The sequence below is a fragment of the Chinchilla lanigera genome, unplaced genomic scaffold (assembly GCF_000276665.1).
Source record: "Chinchilla lanigera isolate Chin_1 unplaced genomic scaffold, ChiLan1.0 scaffold00018, whole genome shotgun sequence".
Taxonomy (NCBI): domain Eukaryota; kingdom Metazoa; phylum Chordata; class Mammalia; order Rodentia; family Chinchillidae; genus Chinchilla; species Chinchilla lanigera.
The window spans coordinates 4,368,449-4,395,369 of NW_004955419.1; the positions used below are offsets into that span (position 1 = coordinate 4,368,449).

Sequence of the window (26,921 nt, forward strand, 5' to 3'; positions counted from 1 at the left end):
TCTGAATGACAGAAAGAACCTCAGCCTGTGGTTCCCTTCTTGTACACAATCAAGCTTTTCACTTCAGATTTAATGAGCCCCTTCTGTGTGCCCAGCACCACTCTAGGCACGAGGGAAACAGAAGGCTGACGGGTAAATTTCTAACTGGTACACTCCCTCCCTTAGCCAGAGCTGAGTTCCTCTAAACCCTGTTTAGTCAGCCCACTCTCTGTGCATCGTTAGACCCCACCATCTCCCTGCAAAATCAAACAGCCCCAGTTGTGCCCTGGACTCACCTGCTTCTCTTTGCTGTGTCTTCAGGGTGCATGCACTGCACTTCTCCCAGCTCTTGCGTATACCAGTCCAAGTCACCCCTTTTATAATTTAGGGGTAGTGGAAAAAGTTTTGAAAATGAGACTCTGATTAAGTCATGACAAAAGCATAATTACTTTCCTAAGGAATGTGTATTTGCCTTAGCTAGTAACTGCTTTTTAAAACACGTTCTTAGGAAAGAAGTACTGTTTAGAAACAAGACCATTACCCAATTAATTGAGCCTTCATACTGAATTGTTTGTGTGGTTCCCATAACTATGAAAAAAATTATTGCTTTTCTGATGACACTTCACTGAACATAATTTTTCCACTAGTTTCTTGTTAACTAGGTAAACAATTCCAGAGAATGTGGGACTTGGGCAGGACCCAGGTACTGGTGTCCCTGAAGAGTAGTGAGTGATACTGTGTCCCCTTATCAGCACCCTCAGTATTCAGAGGAAGGAGTGCACATACTTCAGTATTCAGAGGAAGGAGTGCATACTTGCCCAACCTTGCCTTGGTCCCGTCCTGCCCACTCCCTCCCACTGCCCCCGACAGAATGCATTGTCTGAGCACCATCTGGTCTTCTGACCCAAAAAAGGGCCAGCTTGTGGACAGGGCAATTTTTCAAATTTGGCTTCCCTTTTTACTTCTTTTCCAATGAACTCCACCTTTCTGTGGCTGTGTCAGCCCATATAGTAGGCCAGGCACCTACATGATGCGTGTAAAGCTTTCTTAGTTCTTCTGGACTAGAAAAAGCTAATTCTGTTTGCTTATCTGTAGCCCTTGAAGCAGAGACAAGAGTGGCAGTTTAAGGAGGTTGAAATACTGGACAGGAGCCAGGGCCTCTTTGCCTGCACACTCCACTCTGCATGTTCCAGCCGTAGGAACAAACTGCATTATTTTGTTTCAAACTGTGCTTCAGGGAAGCCAAGACCTTGTAACTGGAAACTTCCCAAGCAGTGAATTCTAAGACTAAATTTAGTGTTCTATTTAAAAAATAAAATAAATCGAACATTTTGTTTGTTCATCTTTTATATGTTAAAAGAGAGAGAGATTAACCTAGTTCACACTAGCAACCTAAGAAGAGTATTCAGAGAAGTGAGAAGAAAACTAATCCTTTTGGTGAAGAGGGAAATCCTTAACAAAATGTAATGAAGTGGCATGAAATACAGACTCCACAGCTAAACTTGCAAGTAGCATAGCTTCTCTAATCTCCATTACATAAAATTTTATTATGGCTCAGAGAATATTAAAAACTATTAAAGATAAAAGAACATCCATGGACAGGAAGTAGAAAAAGAGACTGGTATGTTTTAGTTATGTAATTTTTCTCTGTTTTTCAAATGTAATATAATTAACTGCTTTTTACCTATATTCTTTTTAATTATGGGTCAGTTTCCTCTTTCTCATTTTGAACTGAAAGCTGAGTGAAGAGAACCTTGAGATGTTATAAACTCGGTAATAAAATTTGCGATCCTTTGATATAACCAGCCATGGTCTTCCTTCTGGTTTTTACTTTTCCCCTGCCTCTTCTCCCTTTGTGTAAATAAACACTGAGCACCTACCGTGGACTAGACACAGGATTTAGATTGTTTGGGATTCCCAAATGCTGTTGGCATCATCCATAGAACTTGCTAAAAATGCAGATTCCTGGGCAGCACCTCCAGTCTGGTACAAAAGTTCTAGCATAGAACCAAGGCATTGTATATTTTTTAAGGTTTCCCATAGGATTAATACACAACCAAGAGGGAACCAGTAGATAGTTCTCAAAGACAAAAAAGCAAAATGTATTCAGTAGTGGTTATTGTCTTGCCTCATTAGGTTCATTTTCATTTTGGGAGTACATAATAGGCACTGGTTAGGTTTGTTTAGAAGACATTTATGAGTACAAACTAGTTCTTTGTCTTTCTTTTGTTTCTCCTTGGGAGTGCTTTGATTTTGGCCTTGGCTAGTCTAGAGAAGGACATTGCTAAATATAATCTAGTCAAACTCTCAGGGAATGCCAGTGTAGTCCACTTAGTGTGACTTCATGTACATTCATGTAAATACATTTAGAGAGATGATATTTCATTTTAGACATTAAGAACATGACCAAGGATTTTATTATTTTAGTAATGTGGGCAATTTATGAAATAAATTTGTATATTCCTTAGATTGTAGGTTTTATGGTTTATGTCTAGATGTTCCCTTAAAGCCTCATGTACTTTTAGATGGGGATTGGTAGCTGAATCTAGAGTTTGTGACTGATTTGTAGTTAATACTGGGATTAAGGGTGTGAGTGCTACACGCACCCTAGTGCGGGTAGCCTGCCTACACTATAAGGGACAGAAAGAGGGTTATCCTCTTCTCCCTCTCCTTGCTTTTGTTGTCTTTGGTCATCATAAACAGTTGCCCTCTGGCATGTGCCACCTTACCTTGGAGCAAGCCAGTTATGGACTGAAACCTCTACAAACTGTGAGCTAAATAAACCTTTCCTCCTTTAACCTTGGGTGTTGGGTAATTTATCTCAGCACCCAGAAAAGTAACTAAGGCAATGGGACTGATAGCTTATTTCTAATGTGACTCTTGTGAATCAAGTCTCTGGCAAAAACATGCTAATGGGTAATATTCAAATCACTTACCTCTTATTTTACTCAAAAATCCCTAAATACCCACTTTGGCAAACATCTCCGAGGCTTTAGTAAGGAAACCTGAGCACCTGGTATGTCCTAGGATGGGGACCAAGGGCTCATAATTTCCTCTGTGTTTCTGGAGGCAGAATGTGACATGAGATGAGGTCATTGCAGTTGTGGGCTGGTACAGACATAACGAAAATTTACATTTTTGCCTTTCTGTTACCTTGATGGCTACACAGAATCTATATCAGACAGCCTTGCTAGTAGTATCTCCCCTGTTCTTCCCTGCCACAAGACAGCAGGGCTCAGGGAAAGAGCATCAGACTTCAGATCAGGATGGTTTAGTTCAATTTCAGCCTTTGCTATGTACTTAATTCTCCCTGCACCACTTTCTAGCCATATAAACTTTGGAGTCTCTGTCCTCACCTGTAAAAACAGAATAGTAAAGAGTTTGTGATCATAGATAGGAAAAATGACAGCCCAGCACTGGGCACGTAATACTCATTCAGTAAGTGTCACTTGATGAGGAATCTTGCCTTTACCAGTAGTAACCCCCAATTTGGCTTTCAGAAACAGAGATGATAGAGATTCTGGGAAAGTTCTATAGATTTCGTTGGTGTAGCTGATGGCAGTGGATGATGAATGAATCCAAGCCACAGAGAATAGTCATGACGGCTCACAGGAGGTTTTATATACTTACCTGCCCACTTCTCACTAATTGGGTAGGCATTGCCAAATGGTCATTTCTTCTTCAATCCTTCACAGACAACACTACATAAAGCCCGAGTGGCCTAAGGAGCTGCCTTGTTCACTGGGCCATCGTCCTACCAGACTGGCCTGCCAGCAAGGAGAACACAGGCACCTTCTCTGCCTTCACGCTGCAGGCTCTGGAGGCGCTGATGCCTCTGTCTCTGGGATGCTTGCCCAAGGCAGAATTAAGGATTCCTTCTTTATACCCTGACACTCTTGAACCTCTGTTGTAGCACCTCTTTCAAAATGCTTTCGTGTTGAAGTTGATTGTTTGCATTTTGATCTTACTCTCTCTATTTTAAATTGCTTGAGGGCATAGTGTGTACACATAGTGGATAGTCAGTAATTGTCAGATTAACGCAGATCAGAGCATAGAGGCAGTTTCATGTGAGGTAAGAGCACAGACTCAGAAGGCTCACTTCCCTTAGTTCGTGCCATAAGCTCTTATGCAAGTGTCCTCACCTGTGAAATGGGGACAGTAATGTTACCTACCTCATAGGGCGGTTGTGAAGATTACATGGGTTAAATATATGTGAAGCACTAAGTATATGTCATGGTGTTTAGCACATAATAAATCCTAATTAAGTGATTATAATAGTGACTGCTTTACAACTTTGTTTTCTGAGGTTACTGTCACTTCAGTCTGCAAGGTTGGATTTCCCCAACAGAACTCCTTAGGGGAGTTTAATTTCTTTCTCTTCCTTCCTTCCTTCCTTCCTTCCTTCCTTCCTTCCTTCCTTCCCTCCCACCTTCCCTTCTTCCCTCCTAACTTCCCTTCCTCCCTCCTTCCCTCCCTTCTTTCCTTCCCATGAAAACTTACTTCCTAAAGGTTCCTTAGATTCCTAAATTTCTCTCTATATACATACCTGACCTAAGTATTCATAAATTCCTGGTCAGTTATGCTTGCTTGCTTTTAAAAAATCTGATTCTTTATGAAAGTAATAATAATAAACCCACTAGCTAAGCATAGATTATAATCTTAGAAATATTTGCCCAAAAATGTAAAGAGCCAATTATACCAGCCTTAAGGTGGCAAACAGATTTTTTCTTGATTGCCAACTTTGACCCATTGACAATGTTTGCCTGTCTGGAGGGGTCCTTAGGCCATATCTTGACAGTCAATAATGTCTCTCACAGACACAAAATTGAGGAGTTGTATACTTGCTGTTGCTGTATGTAAATGAAATGGTCTCGGTCACATGTAACCTTGCCTTAAAGATGAAAGGATAGCTCATTCCTCACTCCCGGTACAGTGAGCTTCTTTACAGTATATTTTATCATATTGTAGTTTCTGTTTCTGCTTTGGTAGCTAAAGCTTTTCTTTGGTACTTTTGCTTGCTCTGATGTTTTGGAGTGTCAAATCTTGACAGGGAAGCTTGTTACCTTGGTTAACAACTTACTCTAATTACTCTAGCTAGTAGGTAGCTCTGTGTGTGTGTGTGTGTGTGTGTGTGTGTGTGTGTGTGTGTGTGTGTGTGTAAGTAGGCAGTGGTTGCCTGAGTAACTTCCTCACAACTAAATGATACTGCTCTGGGGGGAAGGCAAGACTCCAGGGTGGGTGTTTGTTTCTCTTCTTTTTTTTGGTACCAGGAATCGAACTCAGGACCTTGTGCTTGCCAGGCAGGCACTTGTACCGCTGAGCTGTCTAGCTGTATCCCTGGCTCCTTGTCTTTGTTTCTGTTTGCCCTTCCCTTTTCCCAAGGAATAATGGAGAAGGAAGAGGTAAGGTGAGTTCCACCAGACTAGAAGAGAAACTACTCAAAAGATTTTCCTTTATCCCTATGAAAATAAGCACTTCATCTCAGCTTCTAAGAAAAGTAGAATATTCTTTGCTCTTTTCCCTCTTTTCATTCATAAATTCAACATCTATCTAAACTAGCAGAAGGCTCTTTGATTTCTGGGACTTTCTAAGTTGGTTGCCTTTGCTAAGCCATCAGCAATAGTTTTTAAAAGCTCACTCTTCCTCCAAATGATATACACTTGGAGTATAGCTGAGCCATTTATAACTAAAGGTTTTTATCATACCCATGGAAGGTTACTGAGGTTAATTTAGGGTCCCTGAGGATTTTGTTTAAAACTCTTTGCTGATTTTACAGTGGATTTTCCATCTGAGAATAAATTGTAATTAAAAACCAAGCCCAGCCGGGCATGGTGGCACATGCCTGTAATCCCAGCACTCGGGAGGCTGAGGCAGGAGGATCGTTGTGAGTTCGAGACCAGCCTGGGCTACAAAGTGAGCTCAAGGCCAGCCTGAACTGCATAGTGAGACCCTGTCTCAAAGAGACCAAAAAAACCAAGACCACAGCACTGTTTGAATGATAGTACCATTTATTTCCTGATGACTACAAAGATGGTTTGTAATTAAATAAAACAATCTGATTCTCAAGTTGAGAAGGCTAACAACTTTCCCAAGACATGCATTTTCTACAACTATTCTGTGTAAGATGATTCTTAGTTAAAATAAGTAGAATTAAAATAACCTGTCTTGAAAGTTGGTAATCTGGTGCTCTTTCTCTAGTCTTTGTTTAATCAGTTTCCGTATGTTACATTGAGAGAGGACATTCAGATGCCCCAAAGCCTGTGAAGTAGGCGTCAGTTTGATTATTTAACATTCTGAGTTCTAGGATGTGATCAATGACTGGGAACACCTGATTTTTTTCCTCTCCAGTCTTTAGAACTTAGAATCTCAATAGTTTTTTAGAATTTGCAATTTCTAGTTCTGATCTGTTAAGCAGATGCTGTTTGTTAAATGTCTGGTAAATGCGCCTACCATTCCTCATGAATTTCAGCTGGAGGCGTTCTAACATTTCCCCAAACAGCTACATAGCACCCATTCTGTGTCAGGCATAGGACAAGATAAAGAGAGGCTTTGAATGTGGTCTCTGTCTTTGCAAAGCTCGTACCTGGAGTCTTGTGCTCTTGTTCTGCTGACATCTCCTTCCTCTGAGCTCTTCAGCATGTCAGAGGCCTGGCACGGAAGATGGCTGTGCTCTCCACAGTTTGGTGGTGGAGGTGGGAGTGGCTGAAAGTGATGGTTCTTAGACAGACCGCCAATTTGAGGTGGGTTCCTGTTGCTGCAGAGAGGAGAAAGCAAGACTGACTATAGATTTACTTCTGCATGGTCATTATAGCTGATAAAGGTCAACTGAGGCAGAGTAGCATTCTTCATCTCAAAGATAGCAGTTCCTCTGGAATCATGAAATGTTAAGTGGTAAGGGGAAAAAGTGTTTTGTAGTCTTCCCTCTCATTTTACATATAGAGGAAGGTAAGACCCAGTAAGGAAGTGGCTTCCTTAGATCCAAAAGAGAGTTAATGGGTGACTCTGTACAAGTATATGAAAGGGAACATGACAGAAGCAAGACTTTCAGCTACTCTTAAACTGTACTTTCAGATAACATATGCTTAAGACGGCATGTAAGCCTTTCCCTCTTACTAACAGTCCTTACTTCCTTGTCTAGAATTTCCTGTGGATTAAAGACATTGCAACACCTTAAATGTGACTAATCCCCAGGAAATGATCAGATGTGAGTTTGTTTTAAAAATGATTATTTTCAAGCTTAATACTTCCATGCCTCAGGCATGTAATAAATTTTGTGTGTTATTTTTCTTGTTTTTTTTAAAAAAAAAGATTCTTCCTATTGCTCGTATTTTGTCCTAGATGTTTGGTCATCTAACAGCAAGGCAAATGCATATCTACATAGTTGGGCAGTGCCTACCCGGAGAATCTTACCCATTTCAGGATCCTCAGCACCGTGGATGGCACAGGGGAGGCACACACTTTCTGAGTTAATTTATGCATTGTGGAAAAGGTGGCCATTATAGTCTGACAGACCTGGATGTGAGTCCCAGTTCTGTCACTAGCAGTGTGGCCTTGGGCGATGTATTTCACCTCCAAGACTGTTTCCTTATCTGTGAAATGTGGTGAAAGTGTACATGCACGTCTACACGCACATTCCTTTAAAAGAGTGCTTTGCAAAGGCCTCAGCCCCCAGCATGGTACCTGGCACGTACACCATGGGAATTTTTGTTGTGTTTTTTTTTTTTTCTTTTTTCTAGAGAGCATTCTTACATTTAATTCCATGTTGGTTGCAGAACTGCTATTAGGAACCAGCCAAAGCAGTGGAATCTTAGATTTTGACAATCTAAATATTATCTGTAAGAGATACCTTTTTTTAAAAAAGTGTCCTTGGGCTAGGGTGTAGCTCAGCAGCACAGCGCCTGCCTGGCAATGCAAGACCCTGAGTTTGATTCCTAGTACCAAAAAAAAAATGTCCTTGTAATTTTCACCTATACCCTGATAATATGCCATTCATATTCTACCCCAACTGCCTTCTTTTTCTGTCCCTCAGCCTCTAAGAAAACTAATGGAAACATATAGAAAGCTCTAAGATATAACTGACCTTGTACCCCTTTAATTGAGGACAGAATTTGCTAAACTGTAGCCAAAAACCCACCAGTGGTTTACTTTACAATGTGTGTCCTGGCTAGACTGGCTGTTGGCTGTATAATTTGTCTAGTTTTGTCTGGAATCTTAGACTATTCAGCTGCTTCAGGGCAAAATCTTTTGGGGTGTCATTAAATGGGATTGATAATTGGCTTCTGATGAATATTCATTGTGACTAATGACTTTGGGCAAATTTTGCACATACTATCTTTCTATTCTCCTACTGAGTGAGATTTTGATAGGATCATTTTCCTCAACTTACACTTTAATTAAATATGCACAATACCCCTTTGTTGACTACACTTCAAATTGTATACTTTCATTACTTTAAAATTTTGTCTTCTAAAATTTTGTTGTCTCTAAAGAATGGGCATAATGGTTTAAGGATTCTCATTTTTAGAAATGGGGGTTAGAATTATTTTAAAATAAGTAGCTAGTGATATTTTACAGGACCTAATGTATTATTTCTGGCTAAGCTTAGGTATATAGTAAGACTTCCCTTAAAAAGTAATCAGCTTAGTCACTGTTCTTAAGTAACGGTGCACATAATTTGTGCCATTTAGTATTTTGGAATAGAGCCAAACAGTTCCCTGTTTTGTTTGTTTGTTTTCCTAATCAAATGGGTGAATGCATTTTACTCCAGTTGGAGAGGTCTGGCTCTTAGAAATGATCAAGTAACTTAAAACCATTTTTTTTTTTAATGAATAATTGCAAAATCCTGACTTTTAGCTTGGTGGACTTATTTTGAAGTTAAGACCTGGAAGAAACATTGTCTGAAGATAATATTTTGAATGAAAACAATTTAAGCTAAAACGAAGCAAGTGATCGAGTTCTATTTCAAACAGGACTATCCTATCAAATGACTGTTTCAGAGAATTATAAATGAATTGATGTGATAATTCTTGTGTTTGTGTAGTACTTCAACTCAATTTTCCAAAAGTGGTATATTTGTTTGTCTAAATTGTTGTTACTGTTTTGGAATTGGAGTTGTGTGCCCCACTGTGAACTCGTGAAAGTGGTAGGACAGTATTGTTGAAAGCCAAGCCACTGTCTATTGTGAACATATTCAAAGCATGATAATGGGACATATGCCTAGGGGAGCCAAAGAAAGGCTTCAAAGAGGAGGTTAGTATTTGTGCAGAGTCCTGAGTGAGACACATGTTTGCTAGGGGTACAAATCTAGTCTAGTTTGGAAGATAAGTAAAAGGGAGAGGGGAAGAAAGTCCATAATTATTCCTTCATCTACAAAGTGAAATATTTCAAAGGAGAACTTGGAGAAGGCAGTTAAGGCCAGTGGTTGGAACTGCTGCTTTACAGGTAGCATGGGAGCTGGTGGAGACATCCTTTCCCAGGCGTGCCCCTGTGACTTCCGAGCAAGTAGTGATGTGACTGAACCTACACATTAGAAGGAGCCCTCTGGCAGCTAGGTAAAGAAGGAGCTGGGATCCAAAGCTAGCGTAACCTTCAGTCTGACTTCTGGGTGGAAGTGGAGTAAGTTGGTTCATCTCCATTCACTTGACAACAGCAAGGATTTTCATTTCTAGGAAACCCTGAAGGGATTAGTCACATATATGTACATATGATAGGCTCCTTTATCGGGGGACCTAAAAAATAGGTTGGGAAGGGTGGGTTGGACCTTGCAGCCTTGGCACAGTTGATGGAAGCAGATCTCGAGTGCTTGCTGGATTGTTTCCTGTTCCCGGCGTGTACCTGTTAGAAAGAACAGAGTCTGAAAGCAAGAGGGGGTACCCTGGCTTTAATGCACAGGACTCACAACTGTGAAGCATCAGCAGAATATCCAATTTAAAGTTGTTCATGTTACACTAACCTCTGGGATTCTTTTAACTGGGCCTTGGCACATCACTCTTTCGCCACGTAAATGTCCTTCTGTCAGCAAAGGCCAGTTAACGGCTTCCAAAAGAGGCGAAGTCCTCATGGGAACAGGCTTCCCAGAAACCAAAGAAACATTAAAGAAAAAACACAGAAAGAAACACGTGTTGTTGGCTTTTGTCACTTCATAGCTGTATCTCCAAAGGTTGGGTTTTTTTCCCCTTCCTTTTTGCTGTATTGAGTTTTGTAGCAATTGTATCCATTTTTAGTATTGTTATTTTCTAGATTTTATGTCCCAAATACTGATTTTTATGAGACAGTATCTCTCTTAAAATAAAAAAGAAATATGAAATAGGAGCATGTCAAAAGAATAGGAAGAAGAAGGATTAGCCAGTAAAGGGTGCCAGAACAATTGATTAAGTATGTGGAAAAAATAAATTTTCACATCAGTTCTTAAAACTAAATTGATTCCAGATGGGTTAAAGAGTTAAATGCTCAGAGAAATTTTTCAGGACTTTCTCAGGATAAAAGTAGTGGAAATCACCACTAAAGAAAAAATTTGTCTACATAATTATTTAAACCTTCTCTTCATTCAGAAATTTGAAGAAAAGTAAGGATAAATCATTTTCAGAAACATTGCAAAGGGCTGGTATCCTTTTCAAGTTATCAGTGCTGTCTTATAAATCAGTGTTGAAATACTAATGCCCCATTTTAGAAGTGGACTGAGAATATAACACGGATCATTTACCTAAGAAATGTAGTCAAGAAACATGACAAAAGTTGTTCAGCCTCAATCTTGATCAGAGAAATAAAAATAGAAGCAAGATCGATACGATTTTAAAGGTGCTGACTTGACTACAATAGACAGTGCTGGTGAGAGGCAGTGAGATGAACACCATAGCAGTGGCTGGGGAGTATAAACAGCTGCTATCCAGCTATTTATTACATTAACGTATTTATGTTATTACATTTGGTAAATGCCTTAAAATATTCATGAACCTTGTCCCTAAATTCTGCACTTAGGAACTACATATAAAATTTTTGATCTGATGGAATTCCATAACTTAGTGATAGAAAAGTAGCAAAATACAGAATAAGAAATTCATTGAATATCATTAAAAGATATATTTCCTAAGAATATTTATAGATGTGGGAAAATGGCATCAAATAATTTTAAAAAGAACGCTGTATTTATAGTAATCCTCATCTTATTAGGAAAAGAAACATAAGTGCTTATGTGTGTAATGCCCTAAAATGGTAAATTATCTTCCCATAGTGAGGGCTTCTACCTTCTTGTATCTCTCCATTTTCTGAATGTGTTACTCTATTCTAAATGTGCGTTGGCTGTCTTTTCTTTTCTTTTGTAGTACTACAGTTGGAACCCAGGGCCTCACACACAGTAGACCAGAGCTCTGCCACTAGTATACCCCCAGCCCTGCATTACCATTTATAATCAGAAGAGAAATATTTTGAAAATTAACAAAGTTTGCTTTAGGATGATCAAATTAACTTAGGGTTATTTCTTCAGATTTTTCATCCTGTAATTTTAAGTATGTTGATGTGTACATATTTGATTTTATTGCTGCAAGGCAGGGACAGTGCTTAGTCTCTTGATTTTTCTGAATTTCTGCTTTGCTTCTGTTGCAGTTGACTGCCTGCATCCACGGCTCGGCCGCGATGCTCTACCCCATGTACTGGCAGCATGTGTACATCCCCGTGCTGCCCCCACATCTGCTGGACTACTGCTGGTAAGACTGCGGTGCACCCTGCCCTCCGCTTTCCTGCTTCCAGGAATGGGCTGGGCAGGATAGATCCATAACTTGTTAATGCCAGTGAGGACTCTAAATTAAAATAGTCTACACTGACTCAGATTTGGGAGCACCTGATTACGTAGCCCTTTTCTTTCTAAGCAGCTTTCATGTCTCATGACATTCTGAAGAGTTCAAGAGAATAGGTAATCCTTTTCCCATTTCTCAGCTTGGAGAAACCAAAGCACCAAGAAGTTGTGTGCTTTTTTGCCCCGAAGACAAATTGGAAACTGGTGACAGGAATGTTCAAGATCCCTAAGGTCTTCAAGTTTGAGCCATGCCCTTGCATGTCGCATCAGACTTGCTCTCAGCTGCCATCTGGGAGCAAAAGCCAGACTTCAAAATCCTGTGAAGCTTTTTGATGAGAATGTCACTGCTGAGTGAAACATATTTTAGTAGAAGGGAGGAAGCTTTGGAGTTGACCTGGGCAAGTCACTTGGCCTCAGGCTTTGTTTCGTCATCTGCAAGACGAAGTTGTGCAGTACGTAATTATATATCAGTGAAAGGAGATAACAGATGAAGGACATCAGATATGTAGAAAAGCTGGGGCACAGAGGTGGGTAGTTAGTGTTTCTGCTGTAGCATCCTCCTCCTCCTGTCTTCAGTAGATGATGTCAAAAATCTGTGTGGTCAATTTGGATCCGTTTTCTTATGATGAATCTTTTCTCTAATATAATGTGATAAAAAGACATTATCTCCAAACAACTCTTATAAGCAGATGTTGATGATGGAACACAATTCATATGTAGGGAAAGGCATTCACTGCTTGCCAGAAATTGAGAGCTTCTGGACAAAAGAACCCTATCACTTAAAGACAAATGATTCAGGACATGTGCCATTGGTTCAGAATGACTTGAGTCCAGACCATTCATAATTTTTGCTGTTTTGCAACCCTCTCACTGTGGAGATTCATCCACATAGCCATATTATCCTCAGAGCTTAAAGGCATTCTACTTTCCCCCTGGTTTGGTTTGTTTTGTTTTGTTTAGTAAATGTTTGTAGTACATCATGACCCCACTCATCCTGGGGAGTTGGTGCATGTACATAACACATCTTAATTTGCTTTTCATCCCCTTTCCCTCCCTTCTTTTCCCTTTCTGTCCTCTCTGGGTCCCCTTCCCTTTTACAAAAGATCTATCTCCCTGTTTCCTATTATTTTTCTCTTTTGCCCTTTCATTTATATTTTGGGTTTTTCATATAAGAGAAACCATGCAATATTTAAGCTTATGTGTCTGATATATTTGACTTAACATTACAGTTTCAAGGTGCAGCCCTTTTCCTACAAATGACTCAGGTCTTTCCTTCTTTATGGCAGAGTAGTACTCTATTTTGTGTACTCATCTGTTGATGGAAATATAGGCTACTTCCAATACTTAGCTATTATGAGTTATGTTGCTACAAACATGGATATATATGTATCATTATATATTATATTATCATTATAATATGCTATTCAGCTGGATCAAATGGAATTTTTTTATTTTCAGTTTTTGAGGAATCTCCATACTGACTTTCGTAGTGATTGTACTAGTTTACAGTCCCATCAACAATATAAAGGGATCCTTTTTCTCCTGTAACCTTGCTAGCATTTCTTATTATTCGATTTCTTGATGGCCATTCTTTCTGGAGCAGAATGGCATCTCAGTGTTGTTTTAATTTGTATTTCTCTAATGGCCAGCAGCGTTGAACATTTTTTTCATGTACTTTTTGGCCATTTGTACTACTACTTCTGAGAAGTTTATTCATTCCAGTTGTTGATTTTTTGATTGGGTCTTTTATTTAGAGGGAGGCCTAATTTTTTTTATATCTAGATGCTAGTCCTCTCTCCAAGGAATAATGGGAAAATATTTTTTTCCCATTCTGTAGGTTGTCTCTTTACTGTGTTGGTTGTTTCCTTTGACGTGCAGAAGCTTTTTAATTTGATATAATTCCATTTGTTGATTCTTGATGATATTTCTTTTGCAACTGGGATTCTGTTCTGAAAGCCCTGCCTACACCTATGTCTTCAAGAGTTTTACCTATTTTCCCTTCCAACAGATTGTCTTTCTGTTTTAACATTTAGATCTTTGGTCCACTTTGATTTAGTCTAATACAGATGAGGGTTACCAGTCTAGGTTCAATCTTCTGCATATGGATAGCCAGTTTTCCTAGCACCATTTGTTAAAGAATCTGTCTTTCCCTGCTGTGTATGTTTTTAGCCCCTTTGTCAAAGATCAGATAGCTGAATGTGCCTGGAGTCCATTCTTCATCCTCTTATTCTGTTCCATTGGTTCACATGTCTGTTTCTGTGCTTGTGCCATGCTGGTTTTTTAGCACTGTAGCTTTGTAATGTAATTTCAAGTCTGAGATTGTGACACTTCCTGCTTTGCTTTTGTTATCCAAGATTGCTTTTCCTCTTCTGGGTCTCTCCTTGTTCCACTTGAATTTTAGTATTATTTTTTCTAGTTCTGGGAGGAATACTGTTGTTATTTTGTTTAGTGTTCCCCTAATTTGAAAGTATTTGGCTCACCCTCCTCCCGAGGAACCACATGTATAACAAAGATTTCGCTCATGGCCGGTAGATAAAAATCAGAGCCCTCCCTTGAGAATAACACAGATGAATTGGCTCATATTTTTATCATATTCCTTTCTTACTAAGATTGGTCTTCCATGCCTTTCTTTTACGACTTATGAGATAAAGGGGCTGTATGTTTCCTACCATGTGGAAGATATAATCCTAGCTCTTGGTTTTTTTGTTGTTGTTGTTTTTTGTTTTGCAGTAGTGATTGAACCCAGGGCCTTCACAATGAGATACATCTCCAGCCCTTAGTTTATACTTTATTTTGAGGGGGCTGGGGATTTAGCTCAACAGCACAGCACCTGCCCAGCAAGCACAAGGTTGTGAGTTCGATTTCCAGTACCGGGAAAAAAAAAAAAAAGAGAAAGAGAAATGAGATATACTTTATTTTGAGACAGGCTCTTGCTAAGTCATGAAGTTGACCAGGCTGGAATTGAACTTTTGACTCTTCTGCTTCAGTCTCCCAGAGTTTTCAAATCAGAGGTGTAAGCCACCACACCTGGCTTATCTTGGCTCATTTAAAATTTCTTCTTGATTTATCACATGGCTGGGCTACACATTTTGTTCACTGTGTCTTTTTATATCTTGGCTTATTTTGGAAATTATTTTCAGTCAATGCCTTCTAGGTACTGCTAGTCTCGGTTTTATTTTTCCTCCCTTTTTGGAGCAGGTAAGAAGAATTCCAGTTTTTGCAGATGGAAAGGATGAGAATGTAAATCCCTCATAATAAATTCAGTTTGTTCACCATTAGATAGTTGTATTTCCTCTTTAGGGAATGTTTTTAAAATTCAAGATCCCTCTGGAGCCCCAACCCATCCACATTCTCTATCTTCTCCCCTCCACTGGGAACTCCATGGAGTACTGAACTCTCTTCAGTAGTAGCTGCCCCTTCTGCTCCCAGGTTAAAGTAAAGGTCATCAGACTCCTGTCCCCTGCCATGGCTTGGTGCAAGCTCTACTCTGTCCTTTGACTTCCAGCACAGTGCCTGGGAGCCTTCTTGACCACCCCATCAGTGTCATCGCCTTGTCCCCAGGTCTTCACTACTTACTTGTCTAGATCTCCTGTCCATCTCTTCCTGCTGTCCTCAGTGACTTCACAGGCCACACCATTGGCCTCCCCTATCCTATGGAGCTCACACTGGCCTGTCCACAGGTTCTTTCTCTCCCTCAGAGAGGCCGAGAAATAGTGCACACATGGATGGAGCTGAGAAGAGCTGAGCCCTTGTCTTACTTTACCTCCCAGTGCTATAGCTTAAAGTAGGTAGCTTTTCTGAATCTTGGCCCTTATCGATAGCAGGATAAAAATGCTAGAACTTCTTATATTGTTTCAAAACAATTTTATATGCAAAAGCACTTGATAGACTGAAAAGTACTATCAGCTACTCAGCAGGGTAACACACTTGGTGTCATTTACTCATTTAAAACTCCCTTGATTCCATATCTCTGGCCTTTGCGTTTTCCCCTCTGATTGACTTCTTTCCTCAGCTCCTGCACCTGTTCCCTGTCCTCCCAATACCCGTTCTATCTGTCTTTACCACCTCTTTCCTTTTCCCTCACCTCCTTGTTGCTTCCTCTCTGTTCTGCCCCTTTACTAACCCTCTTTGGGTTTTGTTGTCTTCCTGCTTACTCTGGGCCTTTTTCAGTGCAGCAGATATTTACTAATGCATGCCATGTCTCAGGCATTGTGCTAAATGTGGACAAACATGAGAATGAGTTTCCATCAAGAGGGGCTCAAACAGTTGGGTGTACAAGAAAGGTACACAGACATATCCTGTACACCTAAACTGCTAAGATGCATGAGAGGGGAGCTATTCAGGGTTCGCTACCAATTCTTTATAGGATTTGGCTGCCCTGACTTTGCCACTGTCACTCAGCCCTCTGGCATCTTTCTATCTGGAAATACTGGCAGATTCTGCTAGAGAAAGGCGGGAAGCCATTGCATAGAAGATCCAGTGGAAAGTGGTTTCACCTGTCCTCATGTGTTCTGCTGCTCTGCAGTTGGCCCCAAATCCTCACACCTGCCATGCATCAGGCTCCAGCCTGGGCTTCTCCTTGTTCTGCTTGTATTGCCACCACTGTTTTCTCCCCTGTCTAGGGCCTGTTCCTATGCCTTCTCTCCTCCTCCTTTCCTACGATCCATGAGAAAGGAAGAACCATCTTTCCAAAACCAATGACCTCACCTGGGCCAGGGTTCCCTCCCCTGAGGATGGTCTGGGATGCTTTACAAATTCTGGTCTTCCTGGTATCATTAAATTCCCCTACCTTCCCTCCTCTCCCTGCAAATGTGCTCTGATGGCCCATTCCTCAAACTAGACCTTTGCTTACTTGCTGTTATGGTTTGTGTCTGGGTGTCCCCCCAAAGCCTCATGCGGTCATGGGGCAGGCTTTTAGAGTTTGATTGATTATGGGTGTGAGAGCTACACCCGCCCTGGGGTGGATAGTTTGCATATGTAAGGAAGAGGAAGAGGCTGCTTATGGCCATTCCTCCCCTATTCCTCCCTTTTGGGTTGTTGCTTTGGCTGTGTTCTGCCACCATGAGCTGTAGCCCTCTGCCATGTGCCACTCTGCCTTGTAACCTGCCAAGTATGGACTGAAAACTCCACAAACTGTAAGCGAAATAAACCTTTCCTTCCTTAATTTTGGGCATAAAGTATTTTGTCCCAGCAATGAGAGAAAAGTAACCAAGACATTTGCTGTTAGTTCCATTTCACAGATCAGTAAACCAGGGGCCAAAGAGGTTCAGTAATTTGCCTCAATACAGATACTGTATTGTCTGTTCCATCCTTATAAAAAACAAGAATTATGACTATACATGACACAAAAACTAGATGTACCTGTATGTATACATATAGAGAGGCAGCAATCTGAAAAGAAATACACCAAAATATTTAATAGTGATGTGATGGGGAAGAGCAGATTCTAGCAGGCTTTTTATTTAATCATCGTATATTGCTGCAAAAAACAAACAAGGTCTTTATAATTTTGAAAGCTTTCTTTCGAAAAATTAGTTTTCATTCTAGCCAGTTGTTCTTTCCAGCCACCATCTTTCCCATTTTACTTGCTTAAAGGATGTATTAGTTATTTTACACTTTCCTAGCAATGTTGATGTAGATCCTCTTTTTCACCAGGAGAACTGGGTCCCCAGTCTAACCGAGGGCAGTGATGTCAGCAGGTACAACTTCAATGGAAAGACTTGGCAAGGAAGGTGCTGGAAGGAGCCCTTGTCTCCCCAAACTTCCATTCCAGAGATGCACAGTTCAGACTTGCATTGGTGGCTGAGTGGGTTCTGTGATGAGGTTTCGTCTTGAAAGTTTCTGCGTTTGTATAAAAGCAGTCCCTCTCTTAGGCTCTTTTTCCAAAACACTTTTTAACCTCTGACCAAAGGATGATTCCAGGCCAGTGAGGATCGCTGTCTCTTTGTTAATTGTAAACTGTAAGAATGATGAAATGATAGACCCCAAGAGAAAGAAGAAAAAACCAAGTCCTCCAATCAAGGCTTAATTTGATCACCTTGAGCCTGCTGCCACCGCTCTGGTCAGAAACTACAAATATCATGCAATTTGAGTCAATGCTAATAACTTCCTTCTACTGTGCTCAGTGACTTTCACCACCATTAAGTGTAATCCTTGGTAGTAAGAAGCAGCAGGGAAAACTAGCATTTTAAGTAAAGTGCTAGGATCCTGAAACATGTAAATTTGAGGGAGGTTTGTTCCTCTGCCGATGATTTAAATGTTAAGTACATCCCCATGCAGGGGACGCACAAAATGGAATCTGAAAACTATTATCTCCTGTAGAAATGAACTCTCAATTTACTCACTGCACAGGAAGGGCGGATTCTAGTCATTTTCACTGCCAGCAGGTGCCCTTTCTATGCATAATAGACTTCACAAGTGTAATTAACACATGAGGACCACTGCTGCCAGTTTTTCTTCAGGTACATGCTGCTAGGAGTTTTCAGGACAACAGTGTAGGCCACAAGAGCTTTTCACCTTGCACTTGAAGATGAGGTGTTCATTGACCTCTGGACAAAGACATGTTAAATGGGGCCGAGCACAGCCACTGCTGTTGTTATCATAGGTCATGGTTCTTGGACCCAGGGACCCCAGAAACTATATTACAGCCTTAGATAGACCAGGGGACAGTGCAGCAGAGCTTCAGTTTGCATGCGGTTAATAAATGGAAAGTATGATGCCGAAAACCCTGCAATTATGTGGAAGACTCTAATTGCACATTCACAAATACAACAACCAATTATCTGAGTTAGCTTTAATTAGAGCTATAATCACAGTTTTTAATTATCTGAATAAATCAAGTTTGGTACAAATGGCTGGCCTTAAATATTTCCCAAATTAATTTTCTCCTGTCCCTTCCCACTTTGGGAGAGCCTGGTAAAAGTGGAAAGTGGTTGGGTTTGGATTCAGACAAACGTGCATTCAAATCTCAATTTCCATCTCTTAGCAGTTGTGTGACTGTCAAAAATCTGCTTCACCTCTCTGAATTTCAGTGTCTTTTTCTGTAAAATGGGTCTAATTTACCTACTTTAAGAAGTGGCTGCAAGATCAATGGTATATGAGTCATCAAGTAGTACCAAGGCACAACTTAGTTCGTGGTGATTGCCCTTAACCATTATTACTAGAAAATTGGGTTATGAGTTTGGGTTTTGAGAAGGTTTAACTCACATCAAATGTTATTCTTGCTTCTGCTGCTTTGTGAGCTCAGGGAAGACTTCATAATTCATCTCTTTTTACCCCTCAGATTGTTTTTATTTTGATTTTTTTTTATTTAACTTGAGTTATTGTATGGTTGTTTTCATTTGCAGCTGTGGCATAAGAATGAAAAGAAAAGAAACAAAAGCAGATGGCAGAGAAAACGAAAGGAGTAAGACATTTCCAGCCCTTATGAATATTTAAAAACATGTGCTGCTGGTTCCTTTCTACTTTAGATCTGTGCCATTCCCTTGACTTTGAAAGTGAAAACGAGAATGTTCCCTACCTTAGCTGACAGCATTTCTGACCTTGACCAGTGCTGGGAAAGCTTTTCCATTTCTGGGACAAAAGAATTAACTTGCTGATGAGCATCAACATTTCATTTCATAGTAACAATCACCATCAATGGGTTACTGTGGGGCAGGGGGAAGTTCTCTATAAACATTATCACAAATCTGCCAGATCAAGCTTTAAAGTAAATTAACAGTTTCCTTGTAGTATATGTTAGGAAAGTGAAGCTCAGAGAGGTTTAGTGATTTATCCACTGTCACACAGCTAAGAAATAATGGACCTTGGGCTTGGAATCCAACGACACCTGATGTTAAAGCTTTTCTTAGTAATATCCTCTAGAATATTAGAGTTATACCCATGCCAACATTTTCTGAAAAAAGTTCTCCATAAGTCTTCTTAATGTCTTACTTATTATAGATGTATGTTGTCATTCATTAATTATACATTCTCTCAACAAATATTTATAGAATATTTATGATGTACCAGGTACCATGCTAATTAAATTTTGCTAATAAAAGGATCCAGTGGAAGCCATATGGTATTGCCCATGTAAATTCTTTTTTCTCTTTCCTCCTTCAGAAGTAAATCTAAAGAAGTACCACAAATTAGTTCCCAAGTTGTATATTTAGGATACAATATTTGTGTTGAAAAATATTTTCAAAGCAGATCACAAGTTCATGTGTTCCCCTAACGGCCAACCAGGTCAAAAGTCAGGTTAGTAGCTAACTCCTGATGCTTTTTGTTACCAGGATTGAACCAAAAAGTTAAATAGGATACATAAAATTAAGACGTAGATTTTGATTTGAGTTTGTAAAATGCATTCTTTCTTGGCATTGTAGAAGCTGTTCTTCCTCTCAGCATGAGATTGCTCAGACTCTGTGAGATATAAGTTCTAGGCTGGCTGTGCTCCATGTAGGGCTCTGAACCAACCCTCACACGCTGCATTATGTACTCCATTTAGGATTTTCAGCCCCAAATTTGAAATACATCTGACGACAGAGCACACAGTCCGTGTAAGGTGATGGGGCATCAGACTGGACACAGCTGTGAAGAGACATCCAGTTAGTCAAAGCTGGAGTGGTTCTAATCACTGTCTTCAATATCAGAAAAATTTGCATAGGTAATAAATCAGTGCTAAATTAAATGGAATTTTTAATATTGTTGGTGACGGAGACAGAAATCAAATGAAAATGCGATTTGGTAGAAAAGGAAAACCTGGCTTTGACATGGCTTTCCCATTTACTACCTTTGAATTCTCTTCTAAGGTAAATAGAATTTACTGTTGACACAAATCAGGTGCTCCAAAAATAGTAGATTCTACCTTTATTTTATTCATGACTATATATATTTGGGTGGCGGGGGCGAGAGAGAGAGAGAGAGAGAGAGAGAGAGAGAGAGAGTATGTGTGTGTGTGTAAATCTAGTTGACATTCACAATACCCAGGTTGGATGGAAGAGGATTAGATGGACAGGTGTGGCTAAAATTCTACCTACCCAATCCTGGCCTATGTAGGTTTTCTTAAAGATTGAATTACAACAGGCACACAAAGCTATATGTCTTTTCCATGTTGAAGCAAGTAGTTACGCGTATGTATTATGTTCCTGGCACCAGGCATAGAAAAATGAGACAACAGAACTCCAGCATCCAGGCAAGATTGGGAAAACCGCTATTTTGTGTTTTGGGAAGGGTTTTTTTGGCTATGAAGCAGGGGTCTAAGAGTGTTCCATTGCTCCAGAGTTGGTACCATTGTGACAGGAGTTCACCTGGGGGCGTTGTGAGGGAATGAGGATCAGGATTTCAGTTTCAGACAAAAGACAAGAAGCTGGATCACTAGTGGGCCTGATGGCCAGGAAGTACACACACACACACACACACACACACACACACACACACACACACATACACAAATACAAATGTGTGTGTTGGTTAAGCAAAGGGAAATTATAGATTGCTAAGTAAATCCTTAACAGTTTGGCTGAAGTTTGAACAGAAAGGGCAAGTGATGGGAAAGAGTTCAGACATGGAAGTCAAACTTCTGGTTTCAAATACTGGCTCTTGTCCTGCTGAATATGTGACTTGGTGAGTCACATAACCTCTCAGAGCCTCAGTTTCCTTATCTGCAAAATTATTGCTAGGAATACAGTTAAAATTATTATTGTCTATGAAAAGCCTGGTAGCAAGAAAGCAACTAAAGGGGCTGGGGGTTTAGCTCAGTGGCAAAAGCGCCTGCCTGACAAGCGCAAGGTCGTGAGTTCGGTTCCCGGTACCGGAGAAAAAACAAAAAAAAAAAAAAAAAAAAAGAAAGCAACTAAAAGCTTCTTAGATGATGATAGCTACTGAGCGCTGTGTTGAGATGGACTTTCATTTGCCTTAGCAGTACTCAGCACTGTGTCAGGAGGCTTTAGAGAAAGCTTTGGGCAATTTCTGAGTAAACTGCTGGATAGAAGTAAGAAAGAGAACAGACTAGGTTCTGTGCATTGTCTATGCTACAAATGCTGTAAGAATTTAAACTCTACAGGAAAATGGTCTTTTTTCCATTGATTTTTTTGAAATATAATTCACGTATCACAACACTCATCCTTTTAAAATGCAGTGGTTTTTAGTGTATTCCAACTGTCTTATCTAATAATATGTCTAATATGTGAGATATTTAGACTCACTAGCATAATATCACCACTCATTCCTGAACCATTAGGTTTATTGTTGTACATATCCTTATCATAAAAAATGTTTAACCTTTCAAAAATTATATACAGCAGAAAGCAAATGGTGTACAAAAGTGAGTAGTGTACATAAGTGGTTGGCGTCTAATGTTTACTCCGGCCCTGCACAGTGCTCCAGAAGCTGCAGATACCAGGAATATAGCAGAACAGCTCTCATCCGGCCTCAGCAGCAGCATCCCCCAGATATTACTGAGATGTGCAAGGTGTCTTATTCCTTTTTCTCTTGCAAAACAGGAACGCCTTCTGAGATGAATCCACGCTTCTCAGATGAAGAAATACAAACAGCAAATAAATATATCAAAAAATGTTCAACATCACTATCATTTGAGAGATGCAAATTAAAACAACACTGAGATTCTGTCTCACCCCGGAGAGAATGGCTTTCATCAATAAATCAACCTAACAAATGCTGATGGGGCTGGGAGGAAAATGGAACGCTTCTCCACTGTTGGTAGGAGTGTAGACTAGGGCATCCACCATGGAAATCAAGGGTGGAGGTTCCTCAAAAAACTAGGATTAGAGGTCCCATTTGACCCAGGTCTTCCCCTTCTGGGTATCTTTCCCAAAGAATTAAAAACATCTTACCATAGCAATATATGTGCACCCATGTTTATAGTAGCACAATTTGTAATAGCTAGGTCTTAGAAACAACCCAAATGCCCATCAACCAAGGAATGGATAAAAAAGATGTAGTCTTTTTAGACCATGGAGTACTGCCCAGCCATAAAAAAGGATAAACTGGAGACCTTTGTAGGTAAATGGATGCAACTCGAGACCATGCTATTAAGTAAAATAAGTCAGATGCACATATGCAAACATCGTATTGCCTCCCTAGTGTGAGAAACTGAAAGAGAAATTAAGATCCAGAATATAAAATAGATATGGGGAAATGGGAAGAAACTGTTCAAAAGGAAAGAGAAACTCAGATGGGGGAAAGGAGAAAAGAAGGAAGGGAAAAGTGTTCTCTCTCTCTCTCTCTCTCTCTCTCTCTCTCTCTCTATATATATATATATATATATATATATATATATAAATATGTTTATACACACAAGGTAGTTAAGATCACTATACTACTAATTTCTCTCAGTTCATTGAAAAGAAAGGTTTGTGCTAATATTGTTTGGACAATTAAATGCCTATATCTTGTACTCTGAGTAACTAATTTAAAGATAAGATTATGCAATGTATTAACCATTGTTAACCCTTCTATTGTTTTGGAATTTTGTTTTATTGTTTTCTCTTTAAAATTAAAAAAAAAATTAAAAAATCAGGAATTACTGAGACTGGGCAATTTATAGAGGAAAGACATTTATTTTAACTCACAATTCCAGAAGTGCAAGAGTAAGGCACTGTTATCTGCTTGGCCTCTGGTGAGCACCTTGTGCTAGAAAGTGGGAAAGCTGAATGGCAAGCCGTTGTGTTCCCAAAACCGGTCACATAGCAAACGAGAAAGCGTGACCGGCAAATGTTGCCTTATGTTAACCTGCTCTCGAGGTAACTAATCCAGTCTTGTGAGAGCAAGAACTCACTCCCAAGAGATAGCATTAATTTATACATGAGGGTTCCACTCTCACCATCCTAACACTCCCAGTAGACCCCACCTCTAAACCTCAGTGTGAGCTCTGTGGGCACAAGCATCTTCAAATCATAGCACACAGTTAGAGAAGACAGCGTCTCCTTAACATGGAAATGACCCTCTCCAGGTTGGGTGCTGACTGGCTAGCCCCACTCACCCTTTGAGGTGCTCTCCTAACTTCAGCGCCTCCAACCTAGTAGTTCCTACCTCCTTGCTGCTGTATCTGAGCTTCTTGACCTGCTCTGTCAGTCTTAGCTTCCCAAACCTTTCCTCATGTGATAAGGAGCAACAGCTTGCCTCCCCAACCCCAGTTACTGATGTAGCTGGCTCAGACTTGGGCTTACCCTTCCAAGCCCAGCCTGGCTTTCCATTCTCATAACACATTCTGTATGTAATTCCTACTCCCTGACCTGGAACTTCTGAGGGACACGGTTTAGTGTCCCTACAGCAAAGATATTCTAGCTGTTTCTGGGAGCTACAGGTCATAACAAGGCAGACGTCACAGACCATGGAACATCAGGGCCCCGGAACAGCTCAGCGTGGAACAAGTCACCTCATGGCAGGGCTTGGAATAAGTGTTCTTCTCTCAGTGTTTGGCACCAAGGAAAATACATGAAGCTCCAACATGATGCTAGGCTTTGAATCTCTCTCCATAAATGTGGGTCTACCATTTGAAAAAAATTATGGGTCTGTCTTTCCCTTAAACATTGGAAACACTGGGTAGCTAGGCTAACAAGGTGTGGGGATGCTGCACATCTTAAAAAAAGAGGTATCTTAGTCCTAGAAAAAGAAAAAAGGTTTTCCTGTTATACTGTTGCATTGATTTTTTTAAACACTATTTCTCCATAAACCTCTTCTTTGTTTTCTTCTCATGTGTGTTATACCTCATTTATTATTGCAATCTGTGAGGACCTCATGGGCTGCTGGTGACTCATAACCAGAGACTTCCTTTTTTGCGGCAGGCTCTAGCCATAATGATTCTCATTGAATTCTCTGTAGCAACAGAGAGCCCTACTCCTGACCCTTCCTCAGTGATTAACTTCTCCTACCGCCATGGTATCAGCCATGGAACCATTCCTGATGTTTCTTCCAGTAGACTGAGAAGGTGCACAAGGGTGGACAAGTCCAGGCTTTGACGTTGACTTTTCCAGGTTTTCATCCAGATGTTATCTTTGTAACTCCTGTTCGTTTCAGTTGAGTCTAGTGGCTTAGAGCTCTAGAAAATATCTGTACTCCCTCTGCCCCTGTAAGTTACCCCACAAAGCTGCAGAGCCAGTCTCTGAAGGGCCTCGTCACTTCTCTCTTCCCCATTCGCTCATCAGCACCATGATGTACATGTGTTTTGCATTAGGAAACCATCTCCAGTTGCCCCAGTGTGAAGGACCAGCTGGCACTGAGCCCACCTCCACCACTGGGATGCTTGTACTCTGGCTGCAGACACCGAAAATGGAAACGAGGCAGTCTCTGCCTCCTCCCCAAATCTAGAATTGTTCCTGGTTTTCCTGATCACTGTGATTGCTTATGAATGAGGTTACCTGGGTTGGAAACCAGGGAAGAGATGCTTGTTTAACTCATGGTGTTCCTCCAAGTTGTGATTTTAAGCTGTATTCTCTGCCTTGCACCTTCTGTGACCTTTATCAAGTCACTTAACTTCTTTGAGCCATAGCTTTTTCTGTAAGTTATGGAGATCAGCCTTTCAAGGTTGCTGCAAAGATAAAACGCAGTCGCCTTAGGCTTCCCAGTTGTGTACCCCACAGCACCTTTGAGTCTCTTTGCAGCAGTTTGTGCACATACAATATTTTGCTTATTTAATCTGTTGTTAGCTGTAAGCTCTAGATAGGCAGAGACCAAACTTATTCCACTTTCCTTTCTCCCCAGCCCAGTATGATGCCTGATCCGTGGTAATATTTGGTGACTGATGGACCACCATATAGATAATACTGAGCATATAGTAAATGCACCATCAGGTGGTGGTTTTCTCTTTCCCCTCCCTAGGACCCTTTTTAAAATTCAAGCTCCTGAGTAAATAGTATCTCCTTCAGCTCAGAATTCCCAGATACCAAAATCCACAGATCCATAATCTCCTATATAATATAGTGTAGTGTTTGCATTTATGTGTCTCTGTACATGTCCTCCCCTATTCTTTAAATCAGCTCTAGATTACTTATAATACCTCATACAGAGTCAAGGCTGTGTAAATAGTTGTTACTTAGCATTGTTTAAGGAATAACAACAAGAAAAAGTAATAGATCTCTGGCCTGACTATGTACATAGCACATGAACAAGGTGTGCAAGGTGTGCAAGGTACCAGGCACACATTGGTGAAACTGTGAGTGCTGGAGAGACACGGAGGATCTGTGGAGGCCACAGTAGGGCGTGCTGCAAATCACTTCATTCACATGGATTCAGGCCAGTGTTTAATATGGAGCAAATTCACATTTTGCTCTTTTGAACTTTCTGGAGATTTGTGTTTAGAATATTTTTGATCTACAATTGGTTGAATCCTTAGATGTAGAACCTGTGGATTTGAAAGCTCACTCTGTTGTTTTTGGGGTTTGTGTGTGTGTGTGTGTGTGTGTGTGTGTGTGTATGTGTGTGTGTGTAGACACCAGAAGTCACCTTATGACTTGGTTCTGTCTTTATGTTGGCAGCCAGAGTGCTTAGAACCCATCCTATGGCCATGGAAGTTGGGGGTCACAGCATGAAACACAGCTATTAACTATCCCAGACCTTTTTCCCTAGATCTTTCCTACTTTTGTAACTTAACTGAACAGTTTCATACAAATTGCTTTATACTGTATCCCATTTAGAACAAAAAAGTGCATCAGTCAAGTCCAGCTAGTAAAACAGTCTTATTTTAGACACAAATATACTTGCTATTTTATTTTTAGTATAATTATTAAATAAGCTCTTCTTGTTAAATGTAGCATATTGGTTAAGAGAAGTCACTATCAAATAAAAGCAATAAAGAGAGAAGGATGTGGGCTGGAATCAGTGCTAGCGGGCTGATTGTGGCACATTTCTAAGAATACCTTATCTCATCCCCGGCCCAGAGTGCTGCCTGATACATACTTACTTTGATTGATTATAAAATGAATGGTATCCATTGGATTATTTGAGGAGGAAAGAGATAAGGTAATAGAGGCTCCACACAAGTCTTGGTATGTGGTATGTGCTCAGCATGAAGCAGCATCACTGTCTTTATTCTCCCTGCTCTGTTCAGAGCACCATGGTAGGCTCTGGGAGATAGCAACTAGAACTCTGCTCTGTGACTGACAATTAAGAATAACCATTCTAATTAGAATGTGCTTTATGCCCTATGGTGACT

General features: G+C 40.3%; 1 protein-coding gene and 1 long non-coding RNA gene across 3 annotated transcripts in view; one reads left to right on the plus strand and one right to left on the minus strand.

Annotated features, from left to right (window-relative positions):
• Positions 1 to 26,921, plus strand: part of Dennd1a (DENN/MADD domain containing 1A) — a 484,908-nt gene that overhangs the window by 248,354 nt on the left and 209,633 nt on the right. For both annotated transcript variants that reach the window (XM_013513192.1, XM_005382503.2), the window contains one exon: positions 11,581 to 11,681. In XM_013513192.1, coding sequence (XP_013368646.1) covers positions 11,581 to 11,681 — 101 coding nt within the window. The remainder of the gene's footprint in view (positions 1 to 11,580; positions 11,682 to 26,921) is intronic.
• On the minus strand, positions 20,253 to 26,920 carry LOC102026115. The gene is made up of 3 exons (XR_001233599.1): positions 26,670 to 26,920; positions 25,129 to 25,298; positions 20,253 to 20,338 (listed from the first exon to the last, which is right to left on the minus strand). It is a non-coding gene; the product is annotated as an uncharacterized LOC102026115 (long non-coding RNA).